The sequence below is a fragment of the Electrona antarctica genome, assembly GCF_951216825.1.
Source record: "Electrona antarctica genome assembly, chromosome: 10".
NCBI classification, from domain to species: domain Eukaryota; kingdom Metazoa; phylum Chordata; class Actinopteri; order Myctophiformes; family Myctophidae; genus Electrona; species Electrona antarctica.
In genome coordinates this window covers 12,500,834-12,514,830 of record NC_136791.1, presented here as the reverse complement: position 1 = coordinate 12,514,830, position 13,997 = coordinate 12,500,834, and the positions used below count along the sequence as shown (strand labels likewise).

The following is a 13,997-nucleotide window of genomic DNA, read 5'->3' as shown; positions in this document are numbered from 1 at the left end:
CATAAGAAGCCCAAAATAATTCTTATCACACTAGCAGCAGGCTACAAGGTGACAGGAGACAAGTCATTTATCTTGGAAGATACAAACTAAAGCCCAACACCTGCTTGATGAGCTACAACATAATTTGAGTTGGTTTAAACTTCCTACAGTGCTCCCAGGATGCAGTGAAGTGTAAATCAGTGCTGTAGCCTAGGATTTGTCAGAGGGTATACCATAATAATTCCCTGCACAGAATGCAGACATCTAGGCTATACGCTTGCGATCCCGTTTCCATTATATCTTTCTCACTCATAGCTCCCACACACGAGACCCAGGCTTAATGATATCAGCGATTGTCTCAGAGTCACTGTGAAGTTTTGCTCAACAGTCTAGCTGAGCAGGCTTTGTCGTATTGTAGATTTTGTCGCGGCTAGTGTGAACACAGCATCACAGTCTATTCTGAGCATGTAGGCACTTTACCCTACCATTACTGACCTTAATGGCTGACCAATTGAATGTCAATAGGAAACGGGACATCAAACTAAAATTAGGTACAATTAGGCCCAGTAGTTAGCATAGACAGAATGAAGTGCAGCAGACCAATCTATTCATCTGCTGGGCTCTGACCTAAGCAGAGTATCCATACCGTTGTGGTTTCATCATGCTAAACAGAGCTGGCTAAGCTTGTGTATTTACAGAAATAATTAAGCTACAGTACGTTCAACCTGAGTTACCCGACCCTGTGAGGGGTACTGTAGCCAAACAGCAACCAAAACAACAGAATGAATCATGTACAGTAGACACTAGTAGACAAAGAGCTTGACTGCCACCTCAAAATAAAATAAAAATCACTTTATACATAATCCAGGATTATCTCTCTTGTATCTGATTGCATGTTATGTGATATCTGCACAGATATTACACAGCCTAGGACAAGAGCAGGATTTCATTGTTAGTAGTAGCTAATCAATAGAATCCATAAAAATAAAGCCAGTGGGTCAAGTTGCTAAACAGTACACACTACACAGCAAACATGTTCAATACTTGGGTCAGGCTATCACTGTGATTGTTAGAAATGTCATGCGATTTTCATGGTTGGAGAGACAGTGACACCACCACCAATTCATTATCTAGGCCAAGTGCGTTGCACTGTTATTACACTGCAGTCTTTGCATCATTGAGACACAGGGGCATTGTATAACCTCTAAAAAGGCCTTTCAGATTAAGCTTTAACCCAGGCTCGCCTTCACTTTAACAGACAAGAGGTCATAGAAGAATGTCCCATACAAATTAAATAGGAACAATCAGCCAGAGCTGAACAGGCCAGAGAACTCGAGACGATAATGCAAATAGAACGAGAGAGAAAAACAAACAAGACTGTTTCTATTATGCCTCAAACATGTACATGAAATTCACTCCATTTCAATATTCATTTAGCAAACAGCTTAATAAAGCATCCCATCAGGGTGAAAGTTGAAACTATATATGATTAATCTACAGTTAAGGCATGGCAAGTTTGTTCAACAAGGCAAAAGAAAGTTTCATAGTCTCATAGTTTCATCAAGTAGGAGGAGAATTGTGTAAATAATTTCTAACTTAAAGGGATATTTCACTTTCAAACATGTTTGGGGTCATTTTAACATCTACTTTTGTGAACACCTTTGTGAACACCTCAGACAGTTTGATTCAGTATTTAGATATTTAAATTTTAACAGACACACCCCTTCTTATACAAACCCATTGTAACTTCAACTCCATTTTAACCATGTTATATTCATTGGTTCTGGTGAGTGGTGACTGATATTGTCCTTCTAATGGAGGAGACCATGATTTTGACTTTTTTCATCATTCTTTTCCCCCCAAAAACACGGAATATTAAATATCTAAATATCTAAATACTGAATCAATCAACTTAAACTGTCTGGGGTGTTCACAAAAGCCGGAATAGACGTTAGAATGACCCCAAACATGTTTGAAAGTGAAATATCCATTTAACAGCTACTTCAAACGGCACACTGTGATTGGCCAAGAGGCACTCTGAGCCATGCCAATAACGATAATACTGTACACTAACGGGTAAATCACTGGTAAAAGTGTCACTTTGTGATACCATGTGTAACAGTTCAGCTGGGGTTAAGTTGCCTATAGCAACGATGCACAAAGGGGAACTATTTCAGATTGCAGAGGGCTTATGGAGAGAAGACTTCCGCACACCCGGTAAAAGTGTCACTTCGTGATACCATGTGTAACAGTCCAGTTGGGGTTAATTTGCCTATAGCAAGGTTGCACAAAGGGGAACTATTTCAGATTGCAGAGGGTTTATGGAGATAAGACTTCCGCACACGCGGTAGACAATTTGGAGCAGGTGCGATGGTGACGAGGCATACAACGTAGGAGAAAGGAGGGACACCCGCACACCGCCAATTCCCAGGTTCAAGAGCATTTATTTTAAAGAGCAGAGAGAGCAACGTTTGGTCTTGTGAAGCCTGAGGAAGGTCGCAAGACCGAAACGTTGCTCTCTCTGCTCTTTAAAATAAATGCTCTTGAACCTGGCAAGTGGCGGTGTGCGGGTGTCCCTCCTTTCTCCTAGATTGCAGAGGGCTGAAAGCAACAATATTTAGTACAATGGAACACTACTAACCTATATCAAAAATAAAGATTGAAGTTCAAGTTCAATGCTGTTGCATAAATGCAATAAAACACTTGAGGTTGCTTGCTTTATGGAGGTTATTGGCACAGCAGTGTTGCGGCATATGAAGAGATAAAGCACTTATTTTTGTGTCTTGTGCTTGATAAATTGATTGAATACTTTATTAACAAGATTGTTAGTACAGTCAAAGGTTATGCTATAAGCATCAAGACACTCTTGATGAAGGTCCACTGGGACCAAAACGTCTGTCAATTTAAATAAAAAGCAGAGGCTGCTGAGCAAGAGCAATGTACAGGATCTTTGTTCATGAAAACATTTTGTTCATGTTTGCTTCAGTATTCACTGTCCAACGCACCTGCATCCGAAAGAAGTGGATGTCTGTGCGAATACTTCCTTTACATGTGCTAAAAGCATAACACAAAAAGCCCCAAGGGGCTTGTACCCATTGTGGTCCATTGTTACTAGCTCTTTAGTGATATATGCAGTTATGATATGATGATATGATATGCAAATCCTACCTCTTTAGGTAACGATGATAGTTGATTTCTATCACAGTTAAAGTTGGAGAGCCGCTTCAATTTTCCAACGCTTCTAGGCAAACTCTGTAACAAACAAACAAGTAAATCAAAAATAATTCAATAAACATCACAAGGTAAAAGATTTACTAAACAGTACAACTAAAACACTGTCAACAGTCTGTGTAGACAATTAAAGTACATTGTTATTGTAATACAGCACAGGCACACTCACAATGTTTACAGAGCAAACATTTTAAATTGGAAGGTGGGGGTGGAAGGTTTGGGACTGAAACTGACGCGACCAGGCTTTTCCTCCCTGATCTCAATAACCAATGTGTTACGCCCCCTTCTGTGACGCACGCGGAACTGCTTCGCCCCTAGTCATGCGTCACATTCCAGGAGGACACTGCATTACCGGCTTTCCTCCATGGTGGGAAATATTGCTCGGCACTGGCATTGCCTGGGGGGTAATTTACGATTCTGTCCCCATCAGTACATAAATTGAATGGCACCGAGTCGGCTCTAGCGGCCTTCGCAACGTTCGGCACGGCTCGGTCAGCAGGTCCTCTAGCTGCTCAATCCCACCAGAGACTCCCACACACACCGCCTCCATCATTGTAACATTTTCCTAACTACTGTTGTAGTATTTTCTCACCATTTGGGCTGATTGGGATAAAAAAAAAAGTCTTAAAATTATGCCTAAAGCTAATCTTAATCCTATTAAAATAATATGCTGCGCGTATTAGAAGATTGAATACTGCGATGAGAAGGATACGATCCCGAGGCACTGAGATTGAAAGGCAAATGCTTAACGGGGATCTCTCTCTAGGTCGTCCTCAGACGAGCCTTCCATCGTCGCTTCCAGTCATCCCGGTTCTCCATACATCCGGCCAGCTCGTTGGTGCTTTGCGCTCCTGCATCTTTCTTGAGTACATCCACATATGTTGGTATGGGACGTCCTCGTGACCAGTGCCCATGTGTTGGTTCCCACAGCACCAGTTTGCTGGCTGGCAGCTCCTGGTGTCTTTGGCAGTGTCCTGCAAGTCTAATTCCCCTGGCTGCTATTTTGTCGCTCACCCTCAATATTCCAGCATACAGATTCACCGGGATGCCACGGTGCCATTTGGTTTACACGGGGTTATGGAAGTTCCGCATGCGTCACAGAAGAAAGGGGGGGGGGGGGGGGGGGGGTCTGTTACTGAGATCGGGGGAGGAAAAGCCTGTTCGCGAAACGGACACCTAATCAGTTTCTATTGACATTCACTGCACAGGTAGAACCGACTGTGTTTTAGTGTCTATAGCATGCTCTAGGTCAGGGGTTCTCAACGTTTTTGGCCGGGGACCCCCGGAAATGCTTTGGCAATGTCTCGGGACCCCCGCCCCGCCCCCTCCCGACCCCCAATATAAATTGACTGCTACAATAACCTTAATAATAGAGACAATACACCATAAATAAATACTGAAACTAGATATAATCATTAGGAAGGTGTATGCATGTACTATGTGTACCATGTAAACTCTTAATTTTCGATTTTCCATCCATTAAGTTGGGAAAAAAACAAAATAATTTGGCTACCCCCGAGGGGTCGCGACCCATGGGTTGAGAACCCCTGCTCTAGGTCAGTAGTCTCTCGAGAAAGACTGTTGACTCAGTCAAATTCAAAGGAAAAGAGGGCACTGTTTTTCCTTTATTTTTTGACGATGGGTTCTCAGATTGGTTATATAGTAATCCATCTAGGAATTATACAAATCTCTGAGTATCTGTGCTTTGCCTATCTCGAGACCAGCCAATTGTGTTTATAGACAATTGGATTCGAACCCCTAGACTCCAGTGGTGGGCAGGTACCTTACCCCTACACCAACCGAGTGCCCATCAACCTCACTCTTGGCGGATATATTGCTGAGGAACCAAGGAATTGCAGTATAGACTCTAGACTCTAGACAGCACTTCCTTGGTTCCTCAGCAATATATCCTTCACACTCTAGTCTAGAGTGTGAAGTCAATGTGTTCCAACAGACATCACACTGGTATTGTATATACCGTACAAGTTATATTAGACATTATACAGTACTAAGTATATAAAGTGCCTTTCATACCAAGCCAATGAAAGAATAACTGTTGCTTTTGCATGCTCATACGGGTTTGTTGGCAGTCTCTATTTCCTTTCCTTTCTTGCACTAGATCTGTACGTGCCCGTCGGGCCGGCCTACTTGAGAACGATGCAACTTGGGAACCTAATAATACCCGTTGTCATAGCACCCATTTTAACTGTCTGTCTGTGTCCCACATGGAGATCTCTGTATATGTCTGTCTGCCTGTTAGTACAGCGGCTTATACCCCAATACAAGAGGTATTGTGCACTTTTTCAAAAAAGCATGAAACTTCTACCATAGTTAGATGATATCATGAGGTGTATTTTCAGATGTGGAGTCAAGTCAGATTTGACCCCTGAGGCCCGGTAGAGCATAATATGTGACCAATACCCATAACATCCTATATAAGGCAAAAAAGTCCAAATTTCATCATTCTTTAAGTAGCATGTGACATATGAAACTAGGGTGTTTGCATGATTCTGAATCCATTCCAAGCATTAGTTTTGCAAAAAAACACTCATTGGGCTTAAAACGGCCATGCCCACTTGCCCAAATGTGCTGGCATCATCAATTTGTGATGACGGCATTGGCCGTTTTTAGCCCAATGAGTGTTTTTTTGCAAAACTAATGCTTGGAATGGATTCAGCATCATGAAATCACCCTAGTTTCATATGTCACATGCTACTTAAAGAATTATGAAATTTGGACTTTTTTGCCTTATATAGGATGTTATGGGTATTGGTCACATATTATGCTCTACCGGGCCTCAGGGGTCAAATCTGACTTGACTCCACATCTGAAAATACACCTCATGGTATCATCTAACTATGGTAAAAGTTTCATGCTTTTTTGAAAAAGTGCACAATTTTTTGGTAATCCGCTGTACTATGTGTCTGAAGAGTGACTGTGAAAAGTGGACTGGTTAAGTAATCAATTGGCAGGTGTGGGGTTGCCATGGCAATCAATTGGTTGAGGCAGAGGCTGGAAATTGCACAGGTGAGGGGATTTAGGCTGATTAGGCCCACTGGCAGAGCCTGACCAGAGCCTTTTGTGGTGGTTCTGGAGAACCGCGGGTCCGACCGACTCGATACCGGGCACTGCAGTGCACTCCCTACGGGGGTGTGGACCGCGTGTGTCGAATTTGAAGTCGGTGGGGCAAACTGTTCTCGAGTTACATGCATTACAACCGTACAGACACAGACACACAGACGTGGCGCATTTATAGTAGGACTAGACCTGTACGTGCCCGCCGGCCATCTGCCTACTTGAGAACGATGCAACTTGGGAACCTAATAATACCCGTTGTCAACTTGTCATAGCACCCGTTTTAACTATCTGTCTGTGTCCCACATGGAGATCTCTGTATCTGCCGGTCTGCCTGTGTCTGAAGAGTGCAAACTGACTGTGAAAAGTGGACTGGTTAAGTAATCAATTTGCAGGTGTGGGGTTGCCATAGCAATCAATTTGCTGAGGCAAAGGCTGGAAATTGCACAGGTGAGGGGACTTTGGCTCATTAGGCCCACTGGCAGAGCCTGACCAGAGCCTTTTGTGGCGATTCTGGAGAACCGTGGGTCCGACTGACTCAATACCGGGCACTGCACTCCCCACGGGGTGTGGACCGCATTTGAATTGAATTTGAAGTCGGTGGGGCAAACGGTTCTCAAGTTATGTGCATTACAACCGTCCGTACACACACACACACACACGCAGACAGAGACGTGGCAGATGTTCAATCTGCTCTGTTTGAGTTGCTGATTGTTAGTAGAACCCAGGAGGGTTTTATTTTATTAGACTTTAGCGAGTGACTGAAACACCCATAGAAAAGCAGCCTATTATGTTACTAATTGTCAACTTGCTGCTGGGATGTGTAGATTTAGTTGTTAATGTAATGGACACAGGGGAGTGTTCCCTTGGTATTGTAACAAACAAAGTCAGCCTTGCACAGAGAGAAGCATTTCTTTCACATTTTAAAAAGACAAATAGCAGCATTGAAACCAACATACCTGGAGCTGATTCTCTGTGAGCACCAGTTCAGTGAGACTCTGGCAGTTACCAATGCTCTCTGGAAGCTGGGTGAGTCTATTCTGATCTGCTTTCAATATTGAAAGTTGGACAAGTTTTCCTGCACAGAATTAAGAACATCCAAACAGACATTTAGAATTAGGTAATGGCATGATACGACTGCCACCAAAACAGTCACACATCTGTATAAATCTAACAATCTGTTGCTCCAATTCAGCAAGTAGGTTTCTCCATAAAAATAAAAATAAACATTTTGGGCGGGAACCCCTGTTGGTGTTTTAACTAAGCATTATGTTATACTTTAGCTATTGAAAAATAGCAGATCTACAAGCTCATAGTGCGCCACGCGCGCTATGAAATTGTAGGTCTGCTATTTTTGAAAAATCGTAAAAATGCGGCACAAATCTATATTCTTTCAGAGCAAACATTTTTTTTATTTCGACGTCAGGCCTAAATGGGTTAAGGATGTTAACTTTAATTCTGCCTATGCTTTTAAATGGGAACTGAGCGGTTTGTTGCTATATGAGGATTTCCACACAAAAATGCTCTCTTCCCATTGAAAACCAATGGCAGAATTCGCCGTATAGGCAGAATTTAAGTGTGGTGTGACCGCACCCTAAAGGAATAATTCACCCAATAATTAATGTTCTGTCATCTACTCATCCTCATGGCAGCTGAAACAGGTTTTTTTTTGTTTGTTCATATAAAACTTAGGGTTAGGGGCAGTAAAGTAAGAGTGTACACAGACTAAGTCTAAACAACCCAAGTCAAAGGTGACCGGGCCCTTTCCAGTTTCAACTCAAAGTAGAGAGTAATGTTTCATTTTTGCCCTTTTTGGAACTTAAACACTGTTACATTATTTAAATTTAGAGCATAGGTCATGTAGTACAGGAAATGTCACTTATGTTATGCGGATAAAGGAAATTCATCTGTGTTTCAACTGGCATGATGGCGAAAAACAAACTTTTTCATTTTTGGGTCAGGTTGAAGACAAGTATTTGGCTTTAAATTAAATATCAAACACATGACTTCTTAAAATGGCACACTGTCAGTAAGGTGCTTCACAGGAAAACATGCTGACCAATGCTTTCTGGTAGAACTTCAATGAGGTTCTGGGATACCAGCAGGTCCGTGAGTGAAATAAGGCCTCCTAAATCCTCAGGTAGATGCTCCAGTTTGTTTTCAGAAACATCTAGACACAAAAGGCTTTTCATAGTGCCCATCTCCTGGGGGGGGAAGAGAAAATTGTAGTAAGCAATAACCTTTTATCTTTACTAACCTACTATCTTTATTGATCAACAACCAAAAGATGATGATGATTAAAGCAAAGTTCATCCTGATGATCCAACTAATTGATCACAATGAGATATATCTGGCCTCATGTAGTCATTTGGGAACCACTACTATGGTATATAGTCAAATCAATCAGTTCACTATCAAATCTATATTATAAACATGCAATTTACTCGTTTTATTTGTAAATGTGTATTTTTTTATCTTCACTTTCTTATTTTTTTAAACATAAAAATCAGTTTCTAAGAGAACAGTAATCACTCATATTGTGACTAGTCTTTACTACTCAATAAGCCGTTTAAAAAAAACTGAATAACCTTAAAATATGACACATTTTATAAAAGAAAATATGTAGCTACCGGTGTACAAAAACCTATATGCACTGGTGCACTTAAGAGGCGCTAAATGTAACAGTGATTATCTTGAATACAAAGCATGTAAGCAATAAACAAATAAATTCCATTGTTATCTTACTGCAGGTATTTCAGCCAACTGGTTTCCATCCAACCACAAGTCCTTTAAGCTGACAAGATGGCCTATTGTTTCTGGCTGTGTGGGTGGAAAAACACAGGAATTGTAAAAAAAGAAAGACAAAAAAAGCCAGAGAGAAAGTGTCACAAAAAACAAAAACAAATGACAGATAACCAACTAGTGCTACGTATTCAGCAATACTATCCATTTGTATTGCACCGATTTCGTCAGAGCTAGCTTATCTCTGTTTATGTGAGTGTGTGCTTGTGCGTAAGAATTTAACACATTTGGGCATTCCTTAGCAGTCTGACTTGAATTTCTGTCATCAAGTTACTCAACCCTCCCGTGTCAGAGAGTTACGACCAGCCTGATACGTCTACTGCTGCACTGTGCCATTAGAATGATTACAAGCAAATGGAATGCCAGTTTAATTGCACAAGATCAAGAAAAACCTGAGTGGTGCTCTTTATCTTTATGTATCGCGAAGAAAATCCAAACTATCTTACCAAATTATACAGTTCATTATTGCCTAGGTCAAGTTCTTCAAGTCTTTGTAGTTGCGATAGTGACCTGTGGATAGCAGAGGGTGGACAAATTAAACAAACAGCAGTTAAAAATTATAGATATGTTATATACACATTTGACAGCATAACTTTTTAACTATTTTAAACAAGCAAGACAACATAATAAATACAGATTTAAGACATAGCGTGACAACGATATGCTTACAAGTCAAAATGCCACGTAAAAGCACAGGAAAATATCTCAGCTTTAGAAGCTGAGATCGCTCTCACACTGCTCTGGAGGGTGGCCATAATGGATCTCTAGGTACAGTAGGCGATCCAGTACTACTGTACTGTACAGTGAAGGCCTATTCATACACCAGTTTTAGGTGATAAAGTGACCACCGAAACAGTGGTTGGTAAAAACAGAGATGTGTTCAGGTGAGCGGTGAGTCGCTTATCATCGCGGCGTGACGTCATGTTTAGTTTTATAAGGTGTTTTATAAGGTGACCACCTTATAAAGTACGAATATACAGTATGAATAGGCTTTAAGCATACTGGGTAGAATACTCACTCTGGTAAGTACGTCAGCAAATTCTCTCGGAGTTCTAGCGATACCAAATTGGAGAGGCTGTAATGAGAGGCAAGAAAAAAAGATGATTACATGTTTATTTCAATGTCTATCTGAAACACCAAAGAATTTCATTCCGTCTAGACACAGATACATATCACTTATTTCATTGTACATGACAGTCGAACAAGACTATAAAGAAGAAAAATAAACATCTTTTGTTCCCCAAGGACCAGACATCAGGGAACAGGAAGTAGTTTTGAGGTGTGTCAGTCTTATCATGGTAGTAAAATCCAATGCAGCATAAACAAATAAGGAGCTGTCCAGAACAGAACCAGTGTTGCCATATCGCTTTGCTTATTATAAGCTTGTTTTTCTGTGAAGTTGCTTGTAGATATTGGTAGTTTTGGGTTGCTCACAACACATGAGCTTGTTGATTAGCTATTTTCAAATGGCCGATGTGGTTTAACGTGCTCATGTAGCCTAGTCCCTTCTTTTTGGTATGGTTTCATAGACCTGGCTGCTTATTTCTCTCACACAATCTGGCTGCAAAGCTCCAGCCCACTCAGAACAACCATGTCTTCACAGCAATCAGCTGCACAGGCTGTTTAGTTCAAAGTGCAGGGTCATGTATGTGTGTCAACAACACCTAGTCGATTAATGGGGGATTTTACAATGAAATGGCCCACTGTGCTCACATGGGACAAGGTTTATTGACTTCATAAAGAACTCTGTGTTCTTTATTGAAATTCAATAAGTCTATCAGCATTCAATAAGTCATACAGTCTTGATGAAACTAAGTGCTTATCATTTAGTCTTAAGGGAGTGGTTTAATGACTGTAGGATTCACATGTAGCCCTCACACTTTCCTTTTCCTTTATTCCTTTGCCCTGAGAAAAGACACATTTTTCCAATTTCCTCCTAGGGGCTCAAATGTTTTTATTTATTTTTGAGGGACCCTCCTACAGTATATACAGGTTTAATGTTTGTTTTTAGTTCAATGTTTGTTTTAAAAACGCCATTGACAATGAAGGGAAAATGTATGTCATCTTGTACCCAACACAAACATTAAATGCCATTAACAGAGAATTTAATGTTCGTTTTGTCACCATCATTCTGTATTTAAGTCCAACGTCATTTTGTAGTCCTATGTTACGTCCGGGTCCAAGTGGCACCAGCTCCCGTCCCCATCTCATTGTAAATAGAATATCTAAACGCGTGAATCTTTTTACAATGACGTTATTTTTCAGAAAGGAAGCCATTGAGGGTTAAAATGGGTCTTAATGCTTCCAACTCGAGTAGAATTATTAATGTTCTGTACAAGTGTCCATGACAAATAAAATATATGATGTGGAGACAATAAAGACTATTATTATCATTATTGAAGGTGGTAACAATCCATTTGCTCAGTACAATATTTCGGGGGCATATTTAGAATGTGTGCAGGGTTGAGTACGTTGAATCTAGTTTGCATTAATGAGGATTTAGTTGACACAATGAAATAAAATGGCGATAGTATTCAGTGTGGGGCAGACGGCCTGTCACAGCCAGATTTGGGAGACCAGTAGCTTTGTTGTTGCAAGGAAAGCGGTAAAATGAGACTTTCGTGGTTGTTTTCGTCTCAGATTTAGTCCGACGGAGCGACACAGTACAACTATGGGGACACAAAAGCGACACAAAAGTAGGACCCGGAAGTATCTCTGGAGGGGGTGCTCACGTCACAGCTAAAATACTGAATTACATCACCTAATCATAGCAACATGAGTTAGACTTAAATATATTAGCGCCCCTCACTTCACACGGGTGTAATTTTTTATATAGTGGCATGGCAGTTAACAAGTTCTTCTTCAGACACTGGTTTGATGTTCATAACATAAGTAAAGAAAAATATGAAATGTCAGTCATGACGGCTGAACCTAGGATCAGTTTTTTTTGGAGGGGTTGATATTGCGTATCCCAAGGTTCTTGTGAGATAGTTAAAAACACGGCTGGAGTAGTCATCTGGGCACATATGCTGCTAATGCCGCCTGACAGCATGAAGTTCAACTCCCGATCCCGACGACCTTTGCTGCGTGTCACTCCCCATCTCTCTCTCTCTCCCCATTTCCCCCATCTATCAATAAAGGCAGAAAAAACGCCACCAAAACCTCTGGCGCTGTCTGCTACCGCCACCATATACAGCGCTCTATTGTATTTTGAAATAACTTCCGTTTCTCGTCCCCATAAATCAGGAAGCGGGGGGGAAAAAAACATTATTTCTCTCCAGAAGCGTTATATTGTAACCGCGAAAAACCTGAAATGAGCACGGAACAGCGGATGCAGCCTACGGATGCAGGCTACATCGCGAGAAAAAAGGGTTTAAAGATCGTGCTTATAGTGGCGGTGGACGGTTGGGGAAATCCGGAAAACACTGAGCAAAGCCGAAGCAAGTGTTGCCTAGCAATGGGGCTGCTGCTAGAAAATTGGATAACAGCGAGCTGATTCTGGAAAAAAAACCCCACAAAAAAACAGGAAAAACTCATTCTTGGCACTTCAGGCTTTCAATAAAAAACATGTTAAATAAATAAGTCCTTGGCAGTCAATGAGTTAAATTAGCACTACACTTACACACTAGTACAAAGCTATTTGTCAAAAACCTAAAATAACTCAACTATTCTTTAACGCAACCTACAGTAAATACAGTTTGTACTGAATGACAGACTAACCCTTAATGGTTACATCACAACAACACTGGAATATTTTTAGTTTCATATTAGTTTTTTTCCCCCTTTGTTGTCGTTTTTAGCACAACCCTGGGTCACTGTGCCAGAGATTAAAAAGACAGCTCCCTGGTTCTGTCACACACGAGTTGAATTTAACAGAAACCAAATGTTTCAGGTCTACCATACAAAAACCCATGCTTTTTCAACCTTCATGGAGCCGAAGTACAAGTACCATTCAACCCTATAAGCAATGAGTCCTATTCACTGTTGAAATCTCACACCATCTACTGTGTTATGGTTTTCATTACGGTCGCTCCTTGGCAGACAGCAGGTCTTAACTCATTGCGTTACGTAACAGATAACACACAGTACCAAGACAAAGAAGGAGTGTGTACTATGTACTATGTGGCAGAGAATACAGGGCATTTCAGAGGAAACCCAATGAAGAGTGAAGACGTAATGTAAAAGGGAGGTAAATTACTCAAATGCCATAGGGAGCACATGGTTCAAATGCCATAAGGAGCACAGGTTTTGCTACCCACTTAAACACTCTATACTTCCTTGGCCAAAGTCCCCCAGGGCTCTATAGTAGTAGCCTGGCTAATAAGCCAGACTCAAATCACACTGTCGTGTGGTAGGTCCTGTCCCTTTTCCCCACAACACCAAATCTCTTAGCCAAAAATAGATGATCTACAAGGTTTTGTGTTGTCTACAAGTTGCGAGCTTGTTGAGCTGCTATTTACACCCAAAGTTGTTGTCCCTAGAACAAGGAACCTAGGGTTTGTTAGTCGTGTTCTTTTTGACAAAATTAAAGAAAACACAAGTCTACTGTATATAAGGCATAAATAAACTATGTATTCCAGAGTAACAACAACGTGAATTCATGAAATGTAACAACATGACTTAATTATGGCCAAGGGAGAGAAAAAAAGACAAGAAACATTCCATCTTGACTCATACCACCAGACAGACACCCACTAAGCATCTGTGCATTAACACATGTGATGTTAAGCAATAATCCCTCATTTATGGCAACATGGCAAGTCCAGACCAAGCTCTGCTCAGCTTCACTCTGGTTGAAGCTGTTGCATGTGATCCACTGGTCAAAACATGCCATCCAGGCTACCTCAATGATCTATTAAAATGCACTGGTGGAATTTCTAACAAGCCAGACACTTAAAAAGGCTTATCTA

General features: G+C 41.1%; 1 protein-coding gene across 2 annotated transcripts in view; it reads right to left on the bottom strand.

Annotated features, from left to right (window-relative positions):
• Positions 1 to 13,997, bottom strand: part of lrrc1 (leucine rich repeat containing 1) — a 32,953-nt gene that overhangs the window by 8,589 nt on the left and 10,367 nt on the right. For both annotated transcript variants that reach the window (XM_079512440.1, XM_079512441.1), the window contains exons 5-10: positions 10,106 to 10,162; positions 9,534 to 9,597; positions 9,031 to 9,105; positions 8,345 to 8,489; positions 7,245 to 7,363; positions 3,148 to 3,231 (exon numbers count right to left, since the gene is read on the bottom strand). In XM_079512440.1, the coding sequence (XP_079368566.1) occupies positions 3,148 to 3,231; positions 7,245 to 7,363; positions 8,345 to 8,489; positions 9,031 to 9,105; positions 9,534 to 9,597; positions 10,106 to 10,162 (544 nt within the window). The remainder of the gene's footprint in view (positions 1 to 3,147; positions 3,232 to 7,244; positions 7,364 to 8,344; positions 8,490 to 9,030; positions 9,106 to 9,533; positions 9,598 to 10,105; positions 10,163 to 13,997) is intronic.